At 27.8% G+C, this 26,447-nt stretch overlaps 7 protein-coding genes across 12 annotated transcripts in view; 6 read left to right on the forward strand and 1 right to left on the reverse strand.

Annotated features, from left to right (window-relative positions):
• The first annotated feature begins 364 nt into the window (after positions 1–364).
• Positions 365–3,101, forward strand: LOC141529354 (arrestin domain-containing protein 17-like). Its single transcript, XM_074245858.1, has 7 exons — positions 365–569; positions 1,548–1,670; positions 1,741–1,949; positions 2,021–2,212; positions 2,294–2,502; positions 2,572–2,798; positions 2,860–3,101. Exons 1-7 carry the CDS (start codon positions 449–451, stop codon positions 2,919–2,921), a joined length of 1,143 nt encoding a protein of 380 aa, XP_074101959.1. The 5' UTR covers positions 365–448; the 3' UTR covers positions 2,922–3,101.
• Positions 3,102–3,619: 518 nt separating this feature from the next.
• On the forward strand, positions 3,620–5,834 carry LOC141529353 (arrestin domain-containing protein 17-like). 2 transcript variants are annotated; one of them, XM_074245857.1, is made up of 6 exons: positions 3,620–4,054; positions 4,171–4,299; positions 4,363–4,574; positions 4,639–4,830; positions 4,898–5,106; positions 5,192–5,834. In XM_074245857.1, exons 1-6 carry the CDS (start codon positions 3,931–3,933, stop codon positions 5,748–5,750), a joined length of 1,425 nt encoding a protein of 474 aa, XP_074101958.1. In that variant the 5' UTR covers positions 3,620–3,930; the 3' UTR covers positions 5,751–5,834. The 2 variants fall into 2 exon arrangements, with proteins under 2 accessions (XP_074101958.1, XP_074101957.1); XM_074245856.1 differs by having other exon boundaries at positions 4,171–4,574.
• Positions 5,835–7,533: 1,699 nt separating this feature from the next.
• Rtc1 (RNA terminal phosphate cyclase 1) lies at positions 7,534–9,409 on the forward strand. The gene is made up of 6 exons (XM_074246973.1): positions 7,534–7,794; positions 7,896–8,135; positions 8,213–8,382; positions 8,456–8,778; positions 8,848–8,952; positions 9,018–9,409. Exons 1-6 carry the CDS (start codon positions 7,668–7,670, stop codon positions 9,163–9,165), a joined length of 1,113 nt encoding a protein of 370 aa, XP_074103074.1. The 5' UTR covers positions 7,534–7,667; the 3' UTR covers positions 9,166–9,409.
• Positions 9,410–9,598: 189 nt separating this feature from the next.
• LOC141530095 (stromal membrane-associated protein 1) lies at positions 9,599–13,194 on the forward strand. Its single transcript, XM_074246972.1, has 5 exons — positions 9,599–9,925; positions 10,447–10,580; positions 10,650–11,762; positions 11,836–12,015; positions 12,099–13,194. Exons 1-5 carry the CDS (start codon positions 9,808–9,810, stop codon positions 12,198–12,200), a joined length of 1,647 nt encoding a protein of 548 aa, XP_074103073.1. The 5' UTR covers positions 9,599–9,807; the 3' UTR covers positions 12,201–13,194.
• A 152-nt stretch (positions 13,195–13,346) lies between these two features.
• On the forward strand, positions 13,347–13,941 carry LOC141530100 (small ribosomal subunit protein eS28). Its single transcript, XM_074246977.1, has 2 exons — positions 13,347–13,639; positions 13,763–13,941. Exon 1 carries the CDS (start codon positions 13,409–13,411, stop codon positions 13,604–13,606), a length of 198 nt encoding a protein of 65 aa, XP_074103078.1. The 5' UTR covers positions 13,347–13,408; the 3' UTR covers positions 13,607–13,639; positions 13,763–13,941.
• Positions 13,798–15,184, reverse strand: Mrgbp (MRG/MORF4L binding protein). Its single transcript, XM_074246974.1, has 4 exons — positions 15,021–15,184; positions 14,807–14,928; positions 14,354–14,723; positions 13,798–14,283 (listed from the first exon to the last, which is right to left on the reverse strand). Exons 1-4 carry the CDS (start codon positions 15,121–15,123, stop codon positions 14,114–14,116), a joined length of 765 nt encoding a protein of 254 aa, XP_074103075.1. The 5' UTR covers positions 15,124–15,184; the 3' UTR covers positions 13,798–14,113.
• Positions 15,185–17,215: 2,031 nt separating this feature from the next.
• LOC141530094 (RNA-binding protein fusilli) overlaps positions 17,216–26,447 on the forward strand; it is a 13,699-nt gene continuing 4,467 nt past the window's right edge. For 2 of the 5 annotated variants that reach the window (XM_074246970.1, XM_074246971.1), the window contains exons 1-12: positions 17,288–17,349; positions 17,846–17,934; positions 18,027–19,099; positions 19,181–19,588; positions 21,164–21,349; positions 21,619–21,847; positions 24,448–24,537; positions 25,031–25,085; positions 25,170–25,280; positions 25,609–25,879; positions 25,981–26,196; positions 26,305–26,447. The exon at positions 26,305–26,447 is cut by the window's right edge and continues 85 nt beyond it. In XM_074246970.1, coding sequence (XP_074103071.1) covers positions 19,442–19,588; positions 21,164–21,349; positions 21,619–21,847; positions 24,448–24,537; positions 25,031–25,085; positions 25,170–25,280; positions 25,609–25,879; positions 25,981–26,196; positions 26,305–26,447 — 1,448 coding nt within the window. In that variant the 5' untranslated portion in view covers positions 17,288–17,349; positions 17,846–17,934; positions 18,027–19,099; positions 19,181–19,441. Of the gene's footprint in view, positions 17,350–17,845; positions 17,935–17,990; positions 19,100–19,180; positions 19,589–21,163; positions 21,350–21,618; positions 21,848–24,447; positions 24,538–25,030; positions 25,086–25,169; positions 25,281–25,608; positions 25,880–25,980; positions 26,197–26,304 lie in introns of those variants that run through there. The other 3 variants (XM_074246967.1, XM_074246969.1, XM_074246968.1) reach the window with 3 other exon arrangements.

The following is a 26,447-nucleotide window of genomic DNA, read 5'->3' on the forward strand; positions in this document are numbered from 1 at the left end:
TTCGATTACTCTCTCAACACCAACATTTACTTTGTTTTCTATATTTTTATATCGAATATAACTATATCTGTGTATATATATATATATATATATAAATTATATATAAGCCAAGGTTTATCTATTTAATTATATCTGCGTAGACAGAATGTTTACTATCTTCAACTACGCAAGTTACAATGCCCCACTTTTTTCTGTATGATTTATCATAAAAATGTTTGATGACTTCCAGGCCTATAGAACTTAGTGTACAGCATTACTTATGTTATTCCTATAGTAAAACTTCATTCAATATAGTGTTTGAATACTTATTTTTATTTTCCTTTTTTTTTTTTTTTTTTTTTTTTTTTTTATATATTGTGCATGATATATATAAGTGCATGACTTTTTGAGTGTTAATGTTGTTTTAAATAATTTAAAAAGTTGTTTATTAAATATTAATGTTTCCAAAATGAGCAGCGGAATAAATTCATTTAGAATAAGATTAGATAAATTAACTGGTAATTACCATCCTGAAGAAAAAATTACTGGAGAAGTTATAATTGATTTGTATAAAGATAAAATAGTTAAAGGTATTCATTTATGTTATAATCTTCATCATATTATAGTAAATCAATAATTTATTTATTGAATTATTTAGTGAAAATCTTAATAGTTTATAAAAATGAATATATTTTTTTATCCAGTGTTTGTTGTGTGAGGTTAGAATTCGATGACACAACTATAACTTAATTCAAACTTAGCGGGACTTTAAAGTTTCTATATTTTTGATGATTATTCTCTATAATAATTTAATTTTATCTCAAACAATCAATTCAACAATTATAGTGATTATTTTTTACACTATTAAATTAACAAACTAGAAATTAAAAAAATATCTAATTATATTTATTTGATCCTTCTAGAATGTAAAATATTAATTAATTTCAATTTATTATAACAGTAATTTAATTATTGATTTTATTCAATTAATGAAAAAAAATTTATTACAAATATCTAATTATATTATTTAAATCCTTGAGATATTCTCACGTTAAAATTTTTCTTGACCCCTTCTGTCAGCTTCAAAATTTAATTCCGACCAAATGGCGACGAGATTATTTTTTATCTTCTCAAAATTTAATCATAAAAAAAAAAATTGTTTTATAAATATTTATTTTAGCTCAGTTAAATTTTTTCCATTGGAGTAAAATGATAAGTGAGATTTTGGAGATTCGGATTCATTCGTTACAAACTCGGGTATCTCCGTACAATCTGTATATTTACTAAGACTAGCTCTCATCATCTACTCGCTATAGAATTTACACTATAATTAAACAATACCGGGTAACGTTATTGTTTAGTGTGAAATACTGTGTCAAAATAATAATAATAATATATAAAAAAAAAAAAAAAAAAAAAAATTAATTTAAATTTTATTTACATTTTAATTCAAGCAATTTTGCATATGCGCAATGCCGTGAGAATTTTTTTATAATGTGAGCTTTATAGTGCAAGAATTAATTAATTATAAATAAAAATTACTTTGATAATTGAAATTTATTTTACAGCTCTAAAATTGCTAGTTAAAGGAGAATGTGATATTGCATGGACAGAAGTTAATAATCAGGATAATTCATTCGCAGCCAAAGAAAAATATATTCAAAGTTTCATTGTCCTTCGGAGATCAGAAAGTAAATACATTTTTATTAAAAAATATTTGACTTATTGTCTGATATAAATTTTATATAAAATTTATTACAGATCACGACAGAGTTAAAATTAACGAAGGGCACAATGTATTTCCCTTTGATTTTACTTTACCTTATAATATTCCAAGCACCTTCAAGCATGATTGTGCTGAAATAAAATACAATCTTATTGCAATAATGGAAAGACCTTGGAAATTCAATCATCAAGTTGAAAAATCATTCCGAGTAGAACGATTATTACCAATAACCGAGACTTATTTGGTATGTAATATCATTTTTAAACAATATTAACTTTTGTCTTTTAGATTTTATTTTTTAACTTTTATACCTAGTTAGGAATCGATGAAACTGATTTGGAAAATTTCTCATGCTGGATACCTTGCTTTAATAAAGGACATATGAGATATCGTATTCGATTACCTGCTACTGGTTTTGCTTGTGGTGAACGCATCTCATTCATGATAAATATCGACAATAAATTATCATCTGTTAATATAACATCAATATCGTTACTTTTAATTCAGGTTAGTCGATTATATTAAATTTAATTATAAATTCATTGTAAGCAAAATAATGATCATGCACTTTAAATAAAATCAATATAGAAACTTAAATTTACAAATCGTGAACCGTTTAACAATATTAAAATTCAAACAAATATTATACAACGAGTCACGAAACGAGGACCATTCCAAAAAATAAGTGCTTCGTTGTTAGAAATGGATCTTCAAAAGTTACCTTTATCACACTGCCAATTTTGTAATTATATTGATGTAAAATACCTGCTTCATGCCATCATTACTGTGTCTGGATGGTAAGCAATATTTATTGATCAATAAAACATTATTAAAATATATATTTTTTCTTTCCTAAAAATTTTAAGTCACAGAGCGATTCAAAAAACATATGAAATAATTATTGGAACGAAAGATTTACCAGATACACCAGTTTCTACGAGAGAAATTTCAGAAATTTTAAATAGCAATAATTACTGTTCGACCGCTCCTTTAGAATCACCTTTCACTCTACCAACTGAGGTAACTACTGTAGGTATTCAATTGGCTAGAGAGATCGGATTTACTTACTCGGCTGAATTTAATTCTGAGGATCGTAAGTATAATAATTTATTTTAAAATTAAAATCGTAAAATAAAAATAATTTATTTTTACAGCTCCTCCATCGTATGAAACAGTAATGGCTATTGATAATTTAAGAAAAGCGAGTAAATCTTGAAACAAATATTTTTTATAAGTATTTTATTGGACAAAAAATCAAAAGAATATATAAAAAGCTTTCATTTTTATGCCACAAAAATTAAATCAAAATTACGATATGAATTTTTATTCATGAAAGATTAATTTTAAATTTGTAACGAGTAAATTTTTTATTTTATCAGGAGAAAAAATAATTTAATTTATTGGAACAAAATTTTTTATCTATATATATATATATATATATATATATATGTATTCTTATTTTACTAACTAAGCGTTAATTATATTTATAGCAACTATTTTATTTTGTTTTTAAATTAAGAGAGTATATGAAGAAAGTTTAATCTTGTCAATAAAAAAACTTTAACATTTAAAAAAAAAATTATACTCACAGAGAAATTATATTAATTAAAAAATGATATTTGAATAAGATTAATTTTAATAACAATATTAAATAGTCTAATTACGCAATTCAAACAAATATTATAAAAATCAACTTATTATCTACCTCAAATTGAAATGTTAAAGATTAAAAATAAAGACAAATATTGCATTTGATCATTTTTACATTTTTATAACTGTACTATACATTTTTATATAAATATTATGTAATAACTTGTTGAAAATATAGATATTTATAAAAATAAAAACAAAATTATCTTTTATTATTATAATGCCTTATATTTAATTTTAAGTTTTATATTTAAAAAAAAAAAAAAAAAAAAAAAAATAATAATAATAATAATAATAATAATAATAATAAATTATGGAATTTACAGACTAAATAGTAAAATATTAACAAACTTTACGTAAGTACGGGGATCCTTAATTTAAGAAATGTCCCTTGCTTTCCTTTACAGGTAACAGATAGATTTTCCCCACCACAACTATTTGAAAACCGGTAAAAGTACATTTTTAGATTTTTAGGAGGCACGTGTTTTTAACCCTCAAAAACAAATTTGTATATATAAATAAAGAAAAAAAAATCTAGTTTTATTTTAGTGTTACGATAACTTTCAAAAACAAATATGACCTCGCTGTCATTGAATATGTTCAAAATAAAACTAGATAATCCAACAGCGACGTATAAATCAGGTGGAATAATATCTGGTCAAATAATAATTGATCTTGCCAAATCACAAAAGTTAAAAGGTTTTTTTTTTTTTTTTTTTTTTTTTTTTTTTTTTTTTAATAATTTATATAAAAATTTTTGAAATTTCAAATCATTATTTTTAAAATGAATTTTTCCAAATTTTATTAATTTACAGCTCTCAAAGTAAAATTCAAAGGACAATGCTTAGTACGCTGGTCTTCTAAAGTATTTAAGTTTAACTCCGAAGATTTCTTCGGGCATGACTTGTATTTTTGTGAAGACATTTGTTTATTTGGAGAAATTGGTAATTTCTTTTCGTTTAAATTTATTTTGATAATATTTATTGAAATTTATATTTATTTAAAAGGTGAAAATGTTATCGAACTACCCTCTGGACATCATATTTATCCATTTAAATACGTTCTCCCCGAAAATATTCCCAACAGCTTTGAACACAGTATCGGCTGCGTAAAATACTCGATAAAAGTAATAATGGACAGACCTTGGAGTGATTATAAAACATCGAAAATTTTTACTGTAGTATCTCCATCTGGAACGCAGTTGGAAGAATGCACATCGGTAAATAGTTATTCTTCATAATTTATGATATAATCATGAATATACTTATGATTTTATTTAATAGGGTATCATTGATCATAAATACATCAAGAATTATTCTTGTATTTTCCCTTTTATCACTAACGGCAGTTTAAATTACCGAATTCAACTGCCAAAAGTAATGTACTCGTTAGGTGAAAATATTCAAGCGATCGTACATCTTAACAATAAGTCAAATTCCGTTCAAGTTACTGAAATTGAAATGGACCTAGTACAGGTAAATAGTAAGCTTTTAAAAATATTTTTTTTCTCATTTAAATTCATAATAAAATAATATTTTTCAGGAATTAAAATTTTATGCGAGGATACCTTATGAAAAATCAATATCTAAGATAAATTTAATAAAAAGTACCTCACAAACAGGACCATTTGATAAAAAAAGTAATGTAACAATAAATATGCGAATACCATTCATCATTCCTTTAAAACTTCACCATTGTAAGCTTATAGACATCAGTTATCAAATTTACATTTTCATTCACATTTCTGGACTGTAAGTGTTGGGAAAAAAAAAAAAAAAAAAAAAAACCTTATTTGCTCACTTTTAATATTTATTAATTATAAAATTTATTTTACAGCCATCGAAAGATTAAAAAAATGTATAATATTTTTATTGGAAAAAATCTTTCTCCGCAACAATCTTTGCCAAATTCTGATTCATGTGGAGTGTCAGCTCAATCAAACTACTCATATATAACTCCTGTTAGATGTAATTTAGAAGAAACTTTGCCATACTCTGATGACTATCCAGCTCAATCAGCAAATTCAACTCAGTATCCCTCGGTAAATAATCAAAATATGATTTACGATAACCAAATAGATGCTCAGTACCCATCATCTAGCAGTACTCCTTACCTAGCACGAGCAAGTCCACAAAGATTTTCACCGCGTAATAATAATAGTCTTTATTCTTCTCAACCTGAATCGGATCTTAGCCAATATCGACCATCAGTAATAAATCCACTGAGAACTAATGACATCGGATGTCTTGACACTAAAAAATTTCCAACCCGTCAAAGTCCTCAATGGCCGACACAGTTTGGCGAAACTCAGTATCTACAAACTACAATTACAAGTGATTCTACATCTAATTATTGTATTTCACGATCCTATGAAACTGCAATGACTCTTTTGTAGGTCCTCTAGTTCATTTAATTTATTTATATTTTATTTAAAATAAATTATATTAATTATTTATTTAATAAAAAATATTTAACTATACACGGTACTTTTTCTTGGCTGACAGTATTGCTGTTTGTACTACTAAATTAATTTAATTAATTTATCAAGTAAAAAATAAAAAAAAAATATATTTACTATCAAAATGTAATTTCAGAATTTAATCTAGCCAGTCTCGCCATCTAATGGAGAAAATTTTTAAAAACTACTGCTGACACATTGTTGTGAATCAGTGTGGCCAGATCGTGCGATTTTTTGATTTTTTTTACCCCCACTTTGTACCGTGTTAAGTCCAGCGAGGTCACTAGATTGCTCGTAACGCCTCTTCTGGACTGAGGTGTGAGTTGTAGTCACGCGGGATCAATTTAAATTTATTGTTGTTTATTAATTCAGTTTTTGAAAATGGGATTTGTTAGATTAAATTAAGAAAAGGGGAAAACTTTAGTTAGGGGGACTGTTTTAAATGATAAATAATAATTATCAGAGAGCTTGATTTTATTCAGTGGTTTCAGCTACACAGCTGAAGTGCTCGGTTACAGCTCTCAGGGAGAAGTTTCGTCACAAGGAGTCTCGGTTTCAGGTCCGAGTTTTTCAGTTCCACTTCCTCCCTCTCTGATTCACACCAAACACTTAACATATACATGTCTTCATCTAACATTTACAGTACGCATACAATAACATATATTCGAATACACACTAATACTTATAATTTTTATATGTATAGGTTTACTGTATACTAGCTAAGTACCCACACACGGACATGTGTGAGGGCTGTTATGCTATTTTATATTATTCTTATATTTGTTAGTTACAATAGTTATTACTTTTGGTGTTTAACTAATTATTTCTACCCTTATTATTTATTATAATATTATTCTTAGTCAGTATTTTACTATTATTATTATAGTATTATAATTGCATGTATTATTGCTTATTAAATATTAACAAAGGTTAGATTATAATATTTCTTTATATATTTTTAGTGTTGCGGCTGTGGTTCGACTTGTGCCTTTTGTATCGCATTTGCCCTGTTCCTCACCTTTCTTTAGGCTCTAAGAACAGTGTGACATGGGGAAACCACAGGAAAAACCCATGTCGATACAAATATATCTATATATATTTATATACATCATATTAATATTAATATAAATCTATCATTATTTGTTTATTAATCCATATGAAAACTATTTTTTAGTTAAACTAAAAACATTAATGTTATTTAATAATTATAAGATATTCTAAAAGTATTGTTTATTTATCTAACAAATGGTATCAGTGTTGGTTGTTTTAAGGCTTTATGCTTTCTATTTCGTATTTATTATATCTTATAATTTATGACCTCTTGAGAATATTTAGCTAGAATAATTTTAACTAGGAAAACCCTTGAGAGATATTCAACACGTGTTTTCCTTTTTATTAGTTTTCACAAAGGTCTAGTTGTTAAGTAACACGTATGCATTTTATTCAAGTACTTTTTGTGTTTCTGAGAAGTTTTAGTAAATGGTTTTGTTTATTGTATGTTTTGAGAGAGCGTTTAAACTAAATTTATGAGTTGCAACGGTTTTCGAGATTTCAAGATAAAAGACTTATTTTATATTTATATTTAAATAGAGTTAAGTAATTTGAATTTAAATTAATTACAGCGTAATGCATCGACAACGACACCTATGATATTTTAGGATATAAAAACAACCGATTTCAATATAGTCAGATGAGAGTGTCCTACAAAGTGGGGATAAGAAAAAAGTACCATTTGGCCGCACTGCAGTATATTTAGTATAGTATATTATATAATAATATAATAATATAAACACGTGGGTGAAAATTATATATTACTCCGAAAGTAATAGCAATTAAAAAAAATAATTCATCATAATGTCGCAACCAATAGAGTATAAGGGTTGCAATTATTTAAAACAACGATTATTATTGTCAACTCTATCCGGAAAGTCAGTCAAAATTACAGATATAAGAGCCAATAAAGACGATCCAGGCGTTAGAGGTTAGTTTTTTTTACATAAATTATAATATTTTTGTTTACAAAATTGCAAAACTAAAACAATTTAATTGTCGTATTATTTTTTTTTTTTTTTTTTTTTTTAGCATTCGAAGTTAATCTCGTCGGATTATTGGAGAAGTTATCCAATGGAATGAAAGTAAAATTCAATGAAACCGGAACAAATCTTCGTTACGATCCCGGTATGTTGATAGGAGGTAACTTTGTTCATGAATGTAACATTGAACGAGGTATTGGATATTATTTAGAAGCTGTTATGATTCTTGCACCGTTTTGTAAAAATCCCATCAATATAAAGTTGAAAGGAATTACTGAAACTTCTCTAGGTAATTATTTATAAAAACAATTTTTTTTCCATAATTAATTTCAGCGTGATGTTTAATTTTTTATTTTTGGGTCTTAGATCCTTCGATTGACAGAATAAAAGCAGCTGGCCTGCCAGTGTTGAAAAAATTTTTCACTGGTGACAGTGATAATATCAAAATCACGATTGTCAAAAGGGGAATCGCACCCAATGGAGGTGGCGAGGTTCATTTTAAATGTCCTGTCGTTCGTTTCCTCAAGCCTGTTTATGTAAGAATTTTTTTTAATTATTCTATTGATGGTTTAAAAAATAATGTCACTTAATTAATACTTGTCGTTTTAGTTTATCGAAATCGGTAGTCTAAAGAGGATTCGCGGAATTGCTTGCAGTATGCGAGTATCTGGTGACAGAGCTGTCATGGTGGCGAAATCTGCAAAAGAAAAGCTGTGGGAGCATATTCAGAAACGTGATACTGATATTAATATTATTGCAGACCCTTGTCGGAAGGAAAAATCCGGAAATTCTCCAGGTTTTGCGATAACTATCAACGCAGAGACTACCACTGGTGTGATCTTGACCGCTCAAGCTTGTTCATCCAAAGAAAAAAATGATCCTGAGGACATTGGTAAAGAAGCTGCTTTGAAATTGTTGGACGAGCTTTACAGGTAATTAGAAAATTTATTGACAATTATATTATTATACATTTAAAATTAATATTATAACAATATTTGTAGGAATGGATGTGTGGATTCAGTTTTCCAGAGCATGGCTATTATTTTTATGGCACTCAATAGAAGAGATGTGTCTAAAATGATCGTCGGTCCATTAACTCAATCTGCGTAAGTGAAAATAAAATTGTTATTGTTATTTAAGAACATTTAATTGATGCTTATTTTATTTTCAGAATTCAAACGCTGCGTGATTTAAAAGATTTTTTCAGTGTAGTACTTAAGTTAGACTACCATAAGGATGAAGATGGGAATAATTTGGAACAAGTTGTTCTCTTGTGTATGGGGATTGAATACTGTAATTTGAGCAAAAGACTCCTGTAAACAATTAATAATATTTTATTATGTAAATATTTAAAAAAGTGTAAGAATATTTTTTTATACTTATACTATTTTAGGTTTAAGCTTTCCATTTAAATAATTTTTACAAATTAATATTTATTTTAAATTATTTATTTGCATATTAATTAATAGTTAAAAAATAAAAGACAAGGTAGACAGCGACACCTTGTACTTGAGATGGTAAATAAAATTGTTACCCCGTGATATACAAAATCTAAAAAAAAATACAAGTTAAGATAATTCGATAGCAGTTGATTTTTTTTGTATGTGTGTGTTGGCAAAGTGACGTACGGTTAACTGGTATTGGTATTGGTATGTTCTATTGGATTCCTTGGATATGAGTGTGTTGGATTAACATACGTATACGGTTCAATTGCCGATGTGTACAACCGCTATAGCAGGTAGCAGCAGAAGTTGTAGCGTCTTTTATCATCACACATCACAGACAGGACACAAGCAGATACAAGGGCTGGCCTGGCTCTACTGTTAGTCTGGAAATTTTTTCATTCGTGACATTGTGCTGTGTGGTGCCTGTTTACAGCCGTATTGTTTTATACTTTTTATTTAATTACAAATAAGTTTAAAAAATTCTGTGAGGAGCAAATATAAAAAAACATCTTTAAAATGACGTCTCGATCGGAAAAGGAGCGGACCAAGCAAATCCAGGATAAATGTCAGGATCTTCTAACTCAAATGCTACGGGACGAAGATAACAAATATTGTGTAGATTGTGATGCTAAAGGTTTGTTATACATCTGAACATGATTCAGTCTGTAAATTTATAAACTATACAACACCCAGCTTACTCCACTATCAAAAACTCGACATTGATTAAAATAACATACGTATACTCATACTTAAATACATATTAGTGTATATATATATATATATATATATATATATATATATATATATATATATATATATATATATCATTCTCTCTTTATTTAAAACTTTTATTATTAAATATTTATGCATTCAATCAGTATTTATTGATCTTTCAATGACCTACTTTTATTGACACACACACACACACACATATATATATATATATATATATATATATATATATATATATATATATATATATATATATATATATATATATATATATATATAAATATTTAATAGGTTTAGGATTTAGGATTTTATTTTTTGACACACAATTGACAGCAATTAATTTTTATCAAACGTCATCAATAGTACTTGATGATTTTATATCTCTTGTACTGACAATGAATTTTTTAAAATGAAACATTTTAGGACCAAGATGGGCCAGCTGGAATCTTGGAATATTTCTTTGCATCAGATGTGCTGGTATACACCGAAATCTTGGAGTACACATTAGCAAAGTCAAGTCTGTAAATTTGGATACTTGGACTCCGGAACAAGTTGTGGTAAATATTTACAACAAAGTACTTCCTGTTTTTAGTGATAAGAAAATAAATTTTTATTTATTTTTACAGAGTCTCCAACAAATGGGAAATTCTCGAGCTCGTGCTGTCTATGAAGCTAATTTACCAGACACTTTTCGACGACCTCAAACAGATTGCAGTCTTGAAAGTTTTATTCGTGCAAAATATGAACATAAAAAATATATTGCGCGTGAATGGGTACCACCAACAATGCCAAAAGTTAACTGGGAAAAAGAGCTAGATGAAGAAGCTGAAAAACAGCGGCGACGAAAGAAGGAAAGTATTAAAACTAATGTAAATCAAAATCCATTGCCGCCAGTTAAAAAACCTGAAGTTATGCCACAATTGCCAAAGCCCGGTAGTTCAATAAGTCCAAAAGCAGCTTCAAAATCAAATACCAGCACAGCAACCCTCGATTTACTGGGACTCGACAGTCCATCTGCTCAATCAATAAACTTAAATAATTCCAGTGATGATATATTTTCATCATTTTTGTCTGCAACCCCTGCAACATCATCATTAACATCAGAAACTATTGTTAATGGTACTAATAGTAATAATACTAATAATAATAATAGCAGTAATAGTAATAGTAATAGTAATTCAGCAGAAAGTACTTTGAGTAATAATGAGGCGAGTAAAGCCGATGAGGAAAGTTTTTTCAATCAACCAGCACCGAGTCAAGAGGAAAAAAGTAAAATGACCAAAGATAGTATTCTTGCCCTCTATGGAAATCAAACACAGCAACAGCAACAGCAACAACAACAACAACAACAACAACAACAACAACAACAACAACAACAACAACAACAGCAACAGCAACAACAACCGGTTTATGGTCTTTATGCTCAGCAAGTTCCTGGAATACAGCAATTTTCTCAATCATTCTCTGGCGTCGGAGTGTTTGGTCAGCAAGCTAATTTTATTGGTCAACCATCACAACAATCACAGCAACAAAACAATCTGGTTATGGGTCATCCTATGATACAACACAACAGTGTACCTCTTCAACATGGTATTGCTATCTCGAATCACCACATTAATTTATCAACAAATCCCATGGGCCTTGTAGCTACAAATAATCAATTGGGAGGATTACAAATGGCTTCGATTAACCAAATCGCCAGTGTACCCAATCCAGCAATGCTCATGCAAGCACAAGTTGTATGTATTATTTTTTTAAATGTGCTCATTTATTTATTTACTTAATTTTTTTTTTTTTTTCTTATTCCAACAGGGTGACAATAACTTGCCTGTAATGACTTCGCAGATGGTACAAATAGCGCCAACTAATATTATGAGTAATAATGGATGGAGTAACATGTTAACAACACAAAATATTCAACCGGCGCCGGGAAGTAACCCATTCTTTAATTTGGCTTCACAAACCGCTACTAATAATACTTTCTCGTCACAGGTGAAATTTTAATTTTCTCTATAAATTTAATGATTATAGCCAGAGCCATACAAGTGAATAATTTATATATTTTTTTTCTACAGTTGTCTCAGCAGATGTCTCAAATGTCCTTGGGTGGATTGGTGGGAAAGCCAGCACCTGCTACACTGCCTGGTCAAACGCTCTCGACCAACTTATGGCAGTAACGATTAATGTATTTAGAGTTAGATTATTAATTAATTCAATGTTATGCAATTGTATTACAAAAAAGTCGATCCATTTTATGAGACTTTAAATATACTTTTAAAATTTTAACGGCAAGTTTATGTCTTAACATATAACAACTGCAAAGTTATTCATATTTAATGACGTAAACAGTATATATCGTCATACTCGTACGCGTTATTTTGATAATTTTAAAACCAATGTAAAACTAAGCCTAAGAAAAATATTAACAAACAAAAAAGTTTTTAACTAATTGTTAATTTTTATTTAAAAATATTACTTTTTCGCTAAAATGTGTTGGAAAAAAAAAAAAAAAAAAAAAAAAAAATGAAATTAAAAAAAGTTGTAAATTATAAATTAATTATTATGTCATGTCATATATTTTAAAAATCAATAAGAAAAACGAATGACAGGAATTCTCTAATTTTTAATAGACAAAAAAATTTCTATACAAATATATATTATGAACTTGATCAATAATTATTGTTAGGAAAAAAAAAAAAAAATTTCATTATAAATAATATATACTTGATGATGTAAATATTTTTTTGCGATCACAGCAGATAAATATTGCAATGATATTTTATTACGTACATAAATTATACGTTAAGATAATCCGCCTTATTGAACGCGACTGTCTTGGACAATGATGTTAAAAAAATATTTGTTATCAATTGTTTTGCATTTTTTTGCTATTTAAATGATGCAACATTTTTTAAATTATTATAAGTCAAAAATATAAATTGTGGAGTATCTTGACAATAATTTGTTATTTTTTATTTTATTAAGCATTGTTTTTCTATTACTTAAATAAAATGGAAAAGCCTAATAATTAATTGACATAGAAATAGTATTAAAAAAAAAAAAATTAATTATAATATCTATAATGGACCATTATGGTCAAATCATTTGTACAATAATCGTATTAGAGTGAACAGTGATTTCTTTTGAAAATAAAATACTATTTAATGTAAATGTAAAAAACTATTATTTTTTACGATTAGTTTATTTAGCGGTTTCTTTTGAATCGTAGTTTAAATTAAAGTCAGCAGAGCGCGGTAAATACTAAATAATTTGACGCATGCGGATACCGCCATGTTACATACGTCACATCGTTCCTTCCTTTAACGAGCCTTTTCGCCTTACGCTTTCGCCTGTGTAAGCACGTGAATTAATTAAAAAAAAAAAAATGGACAAGCCATCAGTTACTGCTCGTGTTATCAAAATTTTGGGACGAACTGGATCCCAGGGACAGTGTACCCAAGTAAAAGTGGAGTTCATGGACGAAACAAATCGTCAGATCATCCGCAACGTCAAAGGTCCGGTAAGAGAAGGAGACCTCCTAACCTTACTCGAGTCTGAACGTGAAGCCAGAAGATTGCGATAAAAACTTTTTACTTATTCAACTCAAGAATTAAAGGTAATACATATATTGTTATTATTTTATTTTTTTTTTTTTTTCCTTTTCTTTTACAATAATTCTATTAATTAGTTTGTTATTTTAGTTTATGTTTATATAATTGTTATTATCTGACTGTTTTAGGTTACCTTTATCCAGCTCACCATGTGATTCTTGAGTATGGTTCAATTTAATACCGAAGAAAAAAAAAAGTTTTTAAAAAAATGGTTGTCAGTTAAATTTATAATTTCTTTTTGACATTAACGTCATGCGTATTTATAAATTGATAATCTATCAATAAAATTTAATTGATTACCACAACACACTATGTTTTTTACTTTAACCTATTTATTATATAACATATAAAATGATTTATTTACATAATTTCATTGATTAATAGTTAAGTAAGTAAGGAAGGAACGAGTTAATGTAAATAATAATAGTGATAATTAGCATAATGATATAGAAAAAAATATTTTTGTTTTTTTAACAGATTTATGTTCTCCTTCTTTTGGGTGGCGGAGTATCACGAGGACTTGAAGACGTTTTATTAGCATTATCAATGCTCTGCCTAGTTGGTCGTTTCGGTACTCGCTTAGGTGTTTCTCTGCTTGCATCTGAATCCTTTCTTTCCTTTTTGGCTGGTTGAATCGTAATACTCGACACTAATAACAATGGGGAAAAAAAAAAAAAATATTAATGACAGTAACAATGACTGAATAAATTATTTCTTACCTGGAGTCGATTCATCAGCTTCTTCTTTTCCTTTACCACGATTTTTAAGTGATTTATTGTCTTTTTTAATCTCTTTACCTTCCCGTTGTTTATCTTTTTTCAGCTCAACGTCTTTAACAATTTTTTTCAAGTCATCCTTCTTTTTATAATCAGCTTCTTTAGGTGTCTTTTGATCTTTGGCTATAATTTCTCTTTTGGGAGTTTCCTTGAGCTCTTTTTCTTTTTTTATATCTTTTCCTTTGTCTTTGATATCCTTGTTTTTAGTTTCAGACTCATCTTTTTGTTTATTTTTCATAAGATCCATAAAATCGGATTCTGGTAATGTGAAATCCACTTCACTGCTCAGATAAGGTAAGTCTTCAGTATCATCCTATTAAAAAATAGTTTAAATATATTAATAGTACGTATTTAATTATAAATAAACAAAATAAATATTTAAAAAAAAAAATTTACCAGAGCAATTAGGTCATACATTGTTTCTAAATGATCCCAAATAGCTTTTAAAGACACATCTTTGTTGATGGCTGTCCGAAATTTTTCCCAAATACAAAGCATGTGAAAATATTTGTGAATACCTATTAATTTTATTGATTTAATTGATAGTTTGTAAACATATATAACCTACAGAAATAATTGTCTAATAAAAAAAGTAAAAAGTAATAATTACCAACGGGTTTGTGACCATTCATTGCGAAAAAAAGTTGAATTTCATTCTCAACATTCCATTCAAAATCCTCTGTTGGTTCATTTGTTTTTTCTTTAACGGCCATTATTATATATATTTATTATTTATTATAAACAATAATACACTTATACTTATAAATTATGCAGATTATTACAGATTGAGCACCAGCTTTGTAATAAGTAACCAGCAGCGCCCTATTAAAATGAACGCGTAGGGCTCTCTGGCGGAAATTTTAAAAACTAAATATAAGAAAATCACGTCAACCCGGTTGGTCTGATCAAACACAACACTTTTCTTTTTCTACCTTGAAAGGATTAGTACTATTGTATTAAAGGAATCTGATCAAATAAAAAAGTTTGATCAAAGTTTCATAGAGAATTATTACTTTGTACTATTATTATTATTATTATCAGAGCACGCATACATAAAAATTGAGAGTACGGATAATGTATAGCAAACAGACCCGAACGGTTAAACCGTCCATGAGTTTCTTCAATCTAAAAGTCAATTAAAGACTTTTATATTAGAATTTAAATGATAAATATAGGATAAAATACAATAAATTACATTTGATATCCGGTAATAAAAAAAATAAAACGTTGTATATATAGTTAATAATTTATAAATTTTTATATTTATTTCAGCTGAAATGAGGATATTCCTAGTCAGTGAGGAAGCTGTAACGATGATGAAAAATGCAAATAGATAATATTACAAAATGGATAGCAGGAGTATAAGTAGCAGCAGAACATTGATGATGAAGATGGAAAAAAATAAAACTGGTGGTTAGGTAAGCGGGTAAGCGCAAGGTAACTTGTTGGTAAAGGTAAAGCAAGGTTTCCAAGGAGAAGAAGCGAAATAAAAGGTGGGGATTGACTACTGCATGGAGTCAACGTTCCAAACGGGTCAGCGACCACTATCTCTTTACATGCTTGCTTCCCATCTTTGTGCTTATATACTTGGTCGCGTCTCATTTTTTTATTATTTTTATTATTTTCTTTCACTTTGTTTTTATACATTTTTACTACTATTAGACTTGTTGATTTCTTATTGTTTTTACAACAACTTATATTCGTATCGGAAGAAATAGTCACATTCATTTTTTTTTTTTTAATTTCAAGTATCTATAAACAAATGAAATACTTGACAATTTACTGAAGTAATTATTATATTTGAGAAAAGACAACCAAAAAGTAAATGATTCGACGCCAATGGTTTGCACCTTACGCAACTTAACTCAAAGCTGTGGACGATTCCAAAACTGGATATACAAGTCCTGTGATAGCCTAGAAAGTATACACAAGTCAGATTGTATCAGTGATCATCACATCTCTACTTCCATCATCAGACAAGATATATCCATTAGAAGACGATTCATTTTTTAATTTTATTGTAAATTTATTAAATTCAGTACGAAATATAAATAATTATATTTACTCAGTACTGAAAAATAAAAATGAATTGTACGCATAGACGTGTAGCTCAGGAATAACCCGCATCAAACACCTGTCATAGTTACTGATGCATGCAACAAAAAATATGGATTGATTGTCTATAAAAAAATGAATTAATAAAAAATAATAATAATAATTATTATAAAGCCGAGGATTCTATTTTTCTATACTTTGATTGCAGCACCGTGACTTACGGTACAACGTCCGCGCTCTGGCGATGACTACATCCCTATAAAATACTGGTACATACACAGATATTTAATTCTACAATACACTAGCTTAATTCTTTATTCATAATTTATAGAATATTTTCGATTAGTTTTATGTAATAAAAAATATAATTTTGACATTTCAGAGCAATAAACTTGGAACTGATCAGAAAGTATCATTACTCCAGTGATGTATGTCAATTAATTTAAATTGAATCTCAGGGTATAAATTAAATTCATTATAGCCCTTGGTGCATTTGTCCCTTCAGCTGTGTCGTGTTTAAAAAGCATCAATTGCTTACGACCAATGGGAACAAAAAGATGAAAGAGCAACAGGTGACCGTCCAATAGCTGGTTGAATCCAAAACCAACACCAGTGTTTATAGTCACTACTATATACATCGGATTTTCACCTTTATACGTGGAAGTATACGTGGATGGATAATACATTACTACATCAACGGATTTTACCATCAAGTAAACTGAATTTCATTACAGTATACTAACAAACATCTAGATACTCCACACGCAACAATTTTACCAGATATATATGTGTATGTTGCGTTATATTATATATATATATATATATATTCGTTTATTCAAGTTCAAGTTGATTGTCTTACTCATCTTTCACCGTCATACATATAGGTAATTTATTTTCCTCTTTTTATTAAAAATTGTTATTATAAATAAATAGTAAAATTCACTGTAGAAATTTATTCTTACGACATTGATTTATTTAAACTTTAAAACTTTTTAAGTTTTATTATGAAATGCCCATCAGGTAGTAGAAAATTCAATATTTTTTTATTTTTTTCAACAATATTCAAATTAGTCATAATTCTTGTACAAAAAATGTAAGTAAGGATATATCTTGAAGTATAGATATTTTTTAATGCCTGGATACATGCCAGTTATTATAGTTAACAAGGAATGAAATGATTAATTTTTTTTTTTTTTTACATACATACATACATATATACATACTCATAAGTATATAGGAATAAACACAAAATAACGGTATAGCACTTGTGTGGTTTTAAGAATTTATAATACTTATTATTCTGTATATTTATTTATTTATTTTTTTTTTCTTCTGGTTATTATCAATTTCTGAAAAGTAATGTTAGTTTTTCTGTTTCAGATGAATAGTGAAAATGAAAAAATATAGATAACTTTTGTACTCAATTTGAAAATAATTGAATGAAATAAAAGATTGTTGTATGTATAAAGGTAATGAGCATTAATGATGATAATAATAACAATGAAACGGTGGATTATATTATAACTTTACAGTAATCTTATGAATTCTTTGTAAATCGTAGTGATCGTTCAAAGTCTAGACATTCAGACGTAGTATTGAGAAGGGATGTAGAAAAGTGGAGGGATGATGAAGAACCAAATAATAGAAAGGAAGGGGAAAAGAGTGTCGACTTGTTGTACCTATAGCAAGCTATAGAGTAGAGTAGTAGAGAGAACTGGACAACTATACACGATACACGAGTGGAGGGTCTGAACACCTGGCTTACCTGGCGTATAGACACTAATACACTCTATAAATACCTACAGATTATTCACACATAGACACATAGACACATAGACACGTAGACACGTAAAAACTCACCTTTCCCTTTGATTCTCCTACCTGGGCCTGCATTTTACAGTTGTATTGCTCATTGTCGACTCAAGAAACTACGAAACCCCTAAAATTTTTAAACTCAATAATATTTTTGTATTTCATTATTCTATTACGCTTCAAAAAATCTTAAAAGTACAAGTGTATTTTATTATAAACAAATAATCTTTGTTTTACAGTGGATTTTTTAACAAAACTAACTACATATATAATATTATTATTATTATTATCATCATCATCATTATTAGACGTAGTAATAGTAATAACTACATAAAACGAACGAGACTATTGGTATCATATCATCATCACCATCATCATCATAATCATAAGAATAATACGTGTATACGTGTGACTGACAGAGATAGAAGAATGTAAAGTTATGAAGAAAAAAATAAGGATAAATAGATTGAACGGAGCCTGTCGGTGGTAACAGTGAAGTAGGGGAGGGGACAGACGAATCGCAAACGACGCGCAGTCGCCAGGTGAGCCAACGACAGTGCGCGCGATCACCTGAGACGTGTGAGCGACAAAATAAAACTTTACGTTGTACTTTTTTCATTTTTAGTTTTATCAAACTGTTCAGTTTATTAGTTTTGTTAATTTTTTGTTTCATTAATTAATTTTGTTCACAGTGTGCTTAAAAGTGTTGAGCAATTTTTATAAGAGTTTTTTTTTTTTTAATTTTCATGCTGCACCAAAGTGATTGTTTTATATACCAACCAATTATTAGTGTAAATCTAATACTACACCTGATTGTATTCGGTTGGTTATATTAGTTTTTTTTTTTTTTTTTTTTTTTTTTTTTTTTATTTCTTACCAAGTGCTCACCATAATCTTTTATAGATAAAATAATACATAATCAATTGTTAGATAATATCGAGTATCGACAAATTACGTTATGTGTTGATTAAAACAATTGTATGAAAAAGTAATAATATTTTTAACGGGCAAGATTTACTTAGTAATTTCGTAATTCAATTGAATACTTACACATCAGTGATATTAAATTGTAATTATAGTTATTAAAAATAGTGAGTGCGGTTGACAAGTGTAGTAAAAGAGCTCAAGTACGGCGCTATAAGCGCCTGAAGGAGCTCTAAAAAAATGCAGATGATGACGGGAGAAAAAGGACCGAGCCACCTTGTCGTTCTTTACGTAGCGACCGCAGGACTACAGGGCAATGCACTCGGTTCTGATGAAGAAGAAATTATACTTATCATTTATGTTCTCATTGATGTGCTCCAAAATAAGGTAATGTTTATTATCAGTAATAGTTAATATTTAAATATGTTGTCATATCTTTTTTAACTTTAAAAAATTTCAATATGACCTTGTCAAATATCGTTGTTGTTGTTGTTGTTGTTGTTGTTGTTGTTGTTGTTGTTGTTGTTGTTGTTGTTGTTGTTGTTGTTGTTGTTGTTGTTATTATTATTATTATTATTATTATTATTATTATTATTATTATTATTATTATTATTATTATTGAACGTTATATTTAAGAAATACCTACAAGTATTTATTTTCCAGAAATATTTCACTTTGTTACTCTATGTTAACATTCGTCTTTTTGCATTTTCATCTTTTTTTTTTCTTCGCTTCAAGATAAATACATAGTTTAAAAATTTTTTTTTTTCATTATCAAAGTTTTGATTTATCTATTGGAGTAACTTTATTTATTTATAAGATACTTAAATTAATTGCCATGTGATAATCTTTGGGATTTTTTTTTAATTATCAAAAAACAATAACCAAAATGAATTTAATAAAAATTGTCAAATTTCTGGTGATAATATTATAAATTATGAAATTGTAATAACTTTATCAATGAAATACTTTAGCAACTCAGTGTACGAAATTAAGTGTGAAAAAACTGAAATTTATTTAAAAGTAAATACACAAGTACGATAATAATAAAATGAAAGATAAGGTGTGAGATAATAGATATGATTGTATATATGAAGCATGTAGAGCAGCTGCCATTGTTTTTAAAATAATATCTGGTAGCGGAGGCGGAGCGTCGCGCCCTCGGAAGGTCGTCCATCGAGAGATTCACGCCGGCCATTCCTGCGAATTTTAACCCGTTACTTTATATATATATATATGTAAATTTATTGTTTTTTCTGTTAGTTATCTATTATATATTACCAGAAAAATCTTTAAAGATAATTTATTAGTTACTAAAGCTACAATACTCAATTCAATGTAATTATCTTTGATACACGTAATAATAAAAATTATCGGCTGTCGCGTTTACCGTAACTCTACACATATATACTTCTTATTATATGATTTACCGCGAGTATACATATATACCTAATATCTTGCTATTATAGTTAACTAATATGTGTATAACACATCCGTACATTTAATTTTAATTGATTGACTTGAGCATTTTCAAATCTTTTTCATTTTTTTTTGCTGCGTATATTAAAAATTAAAAAAACTAATTAAATCATCAATGAATCTACGTTTATCCACATAAATTATAAATATAATACGATTTTATTTAATAATGATCAGAAAAAAAATCTCAGCTTTGATTATTCTCATCATTATGTTGGCTGATGTAAATAAATATTCATCAATAGAAACTTTTTTTGTTTTTTAATCAATAAAATTATTCACCAAAGTTTTTGTATCTGTAAATAATATAAATTATTAATTTAAACGTGTGAGACAATGACTGTTTGATCAATTAATTCATTTGTGTATAATCTTTAAAATAAATTAATTTTTTATCATTAAATAAATATAAATATAATTATTCATGGTTGATCTAATGAACATAATATTAATTATATTAATTCTGGGTATATTTTTTTTTAGGTGATAGGCCATCAACAGTATATAGTACAACCATCCTCTTTATTGGAAGCAAGTCAAGAGGATGACACTTCAGGATCGACAACGTCAAACAGTGTTATTAGTGAAACCGCATTAACTCACGCTCCAAATTTAAATGAACAAACTCTTCGAGAGCACGGCATTTCATTGAGTCAAGCTATTCAACAGGTAATAATACTAATAATTATGAAGCATTTGAATTATTTAAATTTAACATAAGTGTTTGCTTCATGAATACATTATTGATAAAAAATATTATACAGTTATAGTTACTACATTATATATAATATATAAAAGAAAGATTGTTAATTTATTTTATAAAAACCTATTTTGCTATTTAAAGTGCTTCTTGATATAATTGAATAATCAACGACTGGTAATTATAATTATATAAAAATAAAAATAAACTAATCATTATTATAATTTGAAATTTTTAGTTTGAAAGTTGGTGGTCATCGTTGACATGTGTATCCGCTGGAAGTTTACCTTGTTTTGTGGTTGATGGGCAAGCTCCTTTAAGACAATGTCTTCATCCTGAGTGCTACAATAAAGATCTAGACCTCCCGGAATATTACAATTATTTTTATGATCTTCGCAAAGAGTTTACCAGTTGTTATTCAACTCAAGGAGAGCTTGCTACCCTCAGTATCCAGGAAATGATTCAATGTATCCTTTTTTAGTTTTATTTATTAAAATAATTTTAAGAATTAATAGTCTGAGGTAACAACATAATAATAATAATAATAATAATAATAATAATAATAATAATAATCGAATTTATTTATTACTATTGAAGCAATACTGTATGCTCTAAAGAATATAGTCGTTACAGATATTCTTGAATAACATATTAAACGCAGGTCAACCGTGTCACCGTTTCTTAACGTTGCAATTGCATGTGTATTGCTGCATTTATTTAAATAATTTACTAATTATCCAGATTAAATTATTTCAATACGATAACCTTTTTTAAAAAAAACATTCTCTATAGTATCATTTATAATTTATCAAAGTAAGAGATTTACCTATTTAGAGTTTATTTATTTATTTATTTAATTTTTTTTTTTTTTTAAGACACAAAGTTTCTTCCATTTCTATTTGGTTGTAAACGGAACGTTAAAGGTCACCTATCTCATCACCTAATGTGCGTCACACATGACCACGATGAGCATATACTTTAAAGCCTCGCATACATTAAACATTAGTTGTCCATAAAATTCAAATTGAGACTCTGCGCACAACTGGCTTGACCCACAGGAATTTTATTCTATATATACTTGTAATACATGATAATATTTTAAACTTTATTTTTGGTACACGTATGCTCTTCTGGGTTATTCAATCTCAGCTTGTCTTTTTTTTATAAATTCTTTGTCATCGAGATTTTTGCCATCATAAAAAAAAAAAAAAAAAAAAAAAAAATAATACATGTTACTAGTATTATATTACACAACATAGCAACGATAACTAGCTAACCTGTGACCCCGTACCTTTGCTCGTTTCATGAATAATGAAATTAAAAAAAAAAAAAAAAAAAAATTCTACTTAAAACGAAGAATTTAATTTTACATTTAATAATATAAATTCTGGTTATAAAACAATTAAAAGCGTGATTGATAGTAATAGACAGTACCTATTTAAAAATACAATTTTTGAACAATTGTCATTTATCGCGGGTTTTAATAACAGAACTGCGCAAGCGTCTGTCGCATTTGAGCGCGTGTGTAACACAAGTGTGATTGCTGATATAGGTATATTATATATGTATATGAATCGGTATGCTTGCCGTTGACAAACACATTGACAAATAAGGAATATATGTGGAATTGTGATTACATAGCAGAAATGGTCGGTAAAGACCTCGTCGGATATCAGGGGACTTTACAAAACTCTACCCGTACGCCAGTAATAAACGGTCTTGTAACCTCGTATAATCTACATCAGCTGCATTACAAGTATATTACATTCAAAGATAATATTATTCAAAGACTACTTTTTTACCCAGTACATTATTTGGTAGTACTAGTTTTTTTTTTTTTTTTTTTTTCTCCCAAGTACTCCATTAATTAATTACAGTGTTTTTATTATCAATCACTACAAACAATAATACGAGTTTTCGAGTTTCTGAATTGGGTATGTAATAAATAATTTTATTTACATTAAACTATTGGGACTTTTTATAATTATTGAGCTTAAAGTTCTATCTCTAGTGAATCAACAGGTGCTTGTATTTAATTTTAATGCGACGGTACGTAAGCCGGTTTAAATATATTTGGAGTTTCTGCTGTCAGTGTGAGGCATATCTTATAAATAAATAAAATACATCATCACACAGCTTCAAGGATACAAGATTTTTAATTTTTTCATTAATTATTTTGGCTTATAAAATAATCAGACGTCCGATTGTTAATAATTTAATTGTTTCTCAGTGTATACTTTAACACTCGACAGTGCTGAGAAGAAAAAAACAAATAAATAAAATCAACAGTTATAAACTTGAGACACCGTCCACCATTGTATTAATCCAACCAGTTGTGTTCCGACAGTTATGTGTGTATGTGTGTATTTTATTATTGTACAAGTATACGTTGGAACATACCTGCAGTAAAGATTATTAATAAAGCCATAAAAAGCATCTGGTACAGGTGTAATCAATCGAATACATATATATATATATATATATATATATATATATATATATATATATATATATATATATATATATATATATATATATATATATATATATAATTTTTTTTTTTTTTTTAATTTCATTTTCAATCTTACACTTACCGGGTTTGTAATATTTTTTTACTTTATCATTTTATTATTATAACTAATTAAAAGAATTTATATTTATCCTAATTTTTATGTCTTTTAACAATAATAATAATAATAATAATAATAATAATAATAATAATAGAGAAAAAAAATTAATGGATTATTAAGGCTTGATAAAGGTTTTTTAGAGTATTAAAATAAATGATTAGGTCAGTAAGAGCCAATAGCTATTCGTTATTTCGTTATGTATTGGTGATATCTACCGTAAAAAGACACGAGGTTAGAGCAATTCTTATCTCGGGTTTGCTCGGGTTAAAGGTCACAATCACCATCACCACCATATTCATAAAAAGAATATCAATACAATTAACATCTATTTTATTAAAATTCTTGCGGGCAAATTGCTTCTAATAATTATAATTTTTATTGATTAATCAACAAGATATTTTTAAGCAAATTGATTCCTTAACTTGATAAATAAATAGATTTTGGCATGTCGCCAGACACTGATAATGATTTTCACGTAAAAGAAGTTCAAGATATGGTTAATGTTATACAAAAAATGATTAAAGATGGTAAGGTTTTCGAATAAGAGAAGAAAAAAAAATTAATTTCATTTATCATTATTAATTTGAAAAAATATTATTGTTTTTTTATTAATATAAATATATCCAGTATGTTAGATATTATTAATTGACAAGAGCTGCTGCAATATTCTTATTCTTATCTCAGTTGTTCTCAACTCATTTTAATTTTTAAAAATATTAACGGGTTTTAAAATGGGGATTGATTCATTTAAAGCAGTTTTATTTATTTATTTATTGTGGCGTAAGCTCGAGCAATTTAGCAAACTCTGTAAAATCAAACAAAAATATCGTGCTGAGCTTTCATTAAATAACTCGAATTAGACTGAAATGCAAGTTCGGTTAGTGAAACAAAAACAAAAAAAAAAAAAAAAAAAATAATGATAAATATTTAAGAAATAAGATACAGAATAAAGGTGTAGAATTACGTGAAAACGTTTGCAAATGAATCATATACGTTATTATAAAGTCATTTTATTTTCAGGATACATATTCCAGACCCCTGAAGTAATAAATCTTATTCTAGAACCTGGTATATGGTTAGTTAAATATTAATATTTATTATTAAATTTTTTAAAATAAAATATATATTTAATATTTGTTTTTATTTTTTAATTTTTTAGTTCAAAGGATGAAGAAGTTGATAATAATTGTGTTGTGAGAGCTCGAGGTTTACCGTGGCAATCATCAGACCAAGATATTGCCAAATTTTTCCGTGGGTTAAATGTTGCCAAGTAAGTTAAATAAATGTTTTATTTTATATTGTACTCTATAATTTGACATTGTTATATTTGCTGGTCAAATTTATAGGACTGATCGATTAAGGTAAAATTTTCGTAATAATAGTCCTAAGTCATTTAAATTTATTAAAAATACAAAATAAAATTTAAAATATATATTGCATAAAATTTACCTAGATAATCGTATATTTTCATTTAATTTTTGATAAGATTTATCTGAGGTCAAAGATTATTTATTCATAGTATTTGTATGATTGATTGATTAATGATTAGTTGATTAATTTAATTTATTTTTTTTTTTTTTTTTAATTAATTACTTTAGGGGTGGAGTAGCCTTATGTTTAAGTCCCCAAGGTAGACGCAACGGTGAAGCTTTAGTAAGATTTGTTAATAAAGAACACAGAGACATGGCGTTGAAAAGGCATAAGCATCATATTGGCAAACGGTACATCGAAGTGTACAAATCATCTGGCGAGGAATTTGTAAGAGTTGCAGGTGGTGCTAGCGGTGAAGCTCATGCATTTCTCTCGCGTGGTGCTCAAGTTATTGTGAGAATGCGAGGTTTACCATACGACTGCGTTGCTAAACAAGTGGTTAGTTAATAATAACTTTTATTTTTTATTACTTCAATAACACTTATTAAAATAACCAAATACCGTATACATATTATAATATACATCTATGTTTTTCTTAGATTGAATTTTTTTCCGGTGGGCAAAATCCATGTCAAGTACTTGACGGTGAAGATGGAGTGCTGTTTGTCAAAAAGCCAGACGGCAGAGCTACAGGGGATGCTTTTGTTTTGTTTGCTAAAGAAGCTGATGCTGAAAAAGCGCTTAGCAAACACCGTGATTGTATTGGAGTTAGATACATAGAATTGTTCCGGAGTACGACTGCAGAAGTACAACAAGTGTGTACTTGATTTTTTTTTTTTTTTTTTTTTTTTTTTTTTATTATTATTATTATCTTTATTATATATATTTCAAGACGTTGATATTGTTATTATTATTGTTTTTAGGTTCTCAATAGAGCTATAGACATTAAACCACCGGTTGATATGACATCAATGTTACCACTTCCTCCTCCATTGCTTCCACAGTATATAATAACATCAGGAACAAGAAAAGACTGTGTCAGATTACGTGGTCTTCCATACGAGGC

Source organism: Cotesia typhae, unplaced genomic scaffold (genome assembly GCF_013202065.1).
Source record: "Cotesia typhae breed Kobodo isofemale line unplaced genomic scaffold, CoteBio_Ctyphae contig_48, whole genome shotgun sequence".
Classification (NCBI taxonomy): Eukaryota; Metazoa; Arthropoda; class Insecta; order Hymenoptera; family Braconidae; genus Cotesia; species Cotesia typhae.

Bases quoted from the DNA above. Each gene is read 5' to 3' on its own strand.
- LOC141529354 (XM_074245858.1), top strand. From the start codon at position 449: ATGAGCAGCGGAATAAATTCATTTAGAATAAGATTAGATAAATTAACT. The intron at 1,671-1,740 runs GTAAATACATTT...AATTTATTACAG, and splicing joins TGTCCTTCGGAGATCAGAAA to ATCACGACAGAGTTAAAATT. The intron at 2,503-2,571 runs GTAAGCAATATT...AAAAATTTTAAG, and splicing joins ATCATTACTGTGTCTGGATG to TCACAGAGCGATTCAAAAAA.
- LOC141529353 (XM_074245856.1), top strand. From the start codon at position 3,931: ATGACCTCGCTGTCATTGAATATGTTCAAAATAAAACTAGATAATCCA. The intron at 4,575-4,638 runs GTAAATAGTTAT...TTTATTTAATAG, and splicing joins AGTTGGAAGAATGCACATCG to GGTATCATTGATCATAAATA. The intron at 5,107-5,191 runs GTAAGTGTTGGG...TTTATTTTACAG, and splicing joins TTCATTCACATTTCTGGACT to CCATCGAAAGATTAAAAAAA.
- Rtc1 (XM_074246973.1), top strand. From the start codon at position 7,668: ATGTCGCAACCAATAGAGTATAAGGGTTGCAATTATTTAAAACAACGA. The intron at 8,383-8,455 runs GTAAGAATTTTT...TTGTCGTTTTAG, and splicing joins GTTTCCTCAAGCCTGTTTAT to TTTATCGAAATCGGTAGTCT. The intron at 8,779-8,847 runs GTAATTAGAAAA...CAATATTTGTAG, and splicing joins TTGTTGGACGAGCTTTACAG to GAATGGATGTGTGGATTCAG.
- LOC141530095 (XM_074246972.1), top strand. From the start codon at position 9,808: ATGACGTCTCGATCGGAAAAGGAGCGGACCAAGCAAATCCAGGATAAA. The intron at 11,763-11,835 runs GTATGTATTATT...TTATTCCAACAG, and splicing joins TGCTCATGCAAGCACAAGTT to GGTGACAATAACTTGCCTGT. The intron at 12,016-12,098 runs GTGAAATTTTAA...TTTTTTCTACAG, and splicing joins ATAATACTTTCTCGTCACAG to TTGTCTCAGCAGATGTCTCA.
- LOC141530100 (XM_074246977.1), top strand. From the start codon at position 13,409: ATGGACAAGCCATCAGTTACTGCTCGTGTTATCAAAATTTTGGGACGA.
- Mrgbp (XM_074246974.1), bottom strand. From the start codon at position 15,123: ATGGCCGTTAAAGAAAAAACAAATGAACCAACAGAGGATTTTGAATGG. The intron at 14,929-15,020 runs GTAATTATTACT...TAAAATTAATAG, and splicing joins GAATGGTCACAAACCCGTTG to GTATTCACAAATATTTTCAC. The intron at 14,284-14,353 runs GTAAGAAATAAT...CATTGTTATTAG, and splicing joins AGCTGATGAATCGACTCCAG to TGTCGAGTATTACGATTCAA.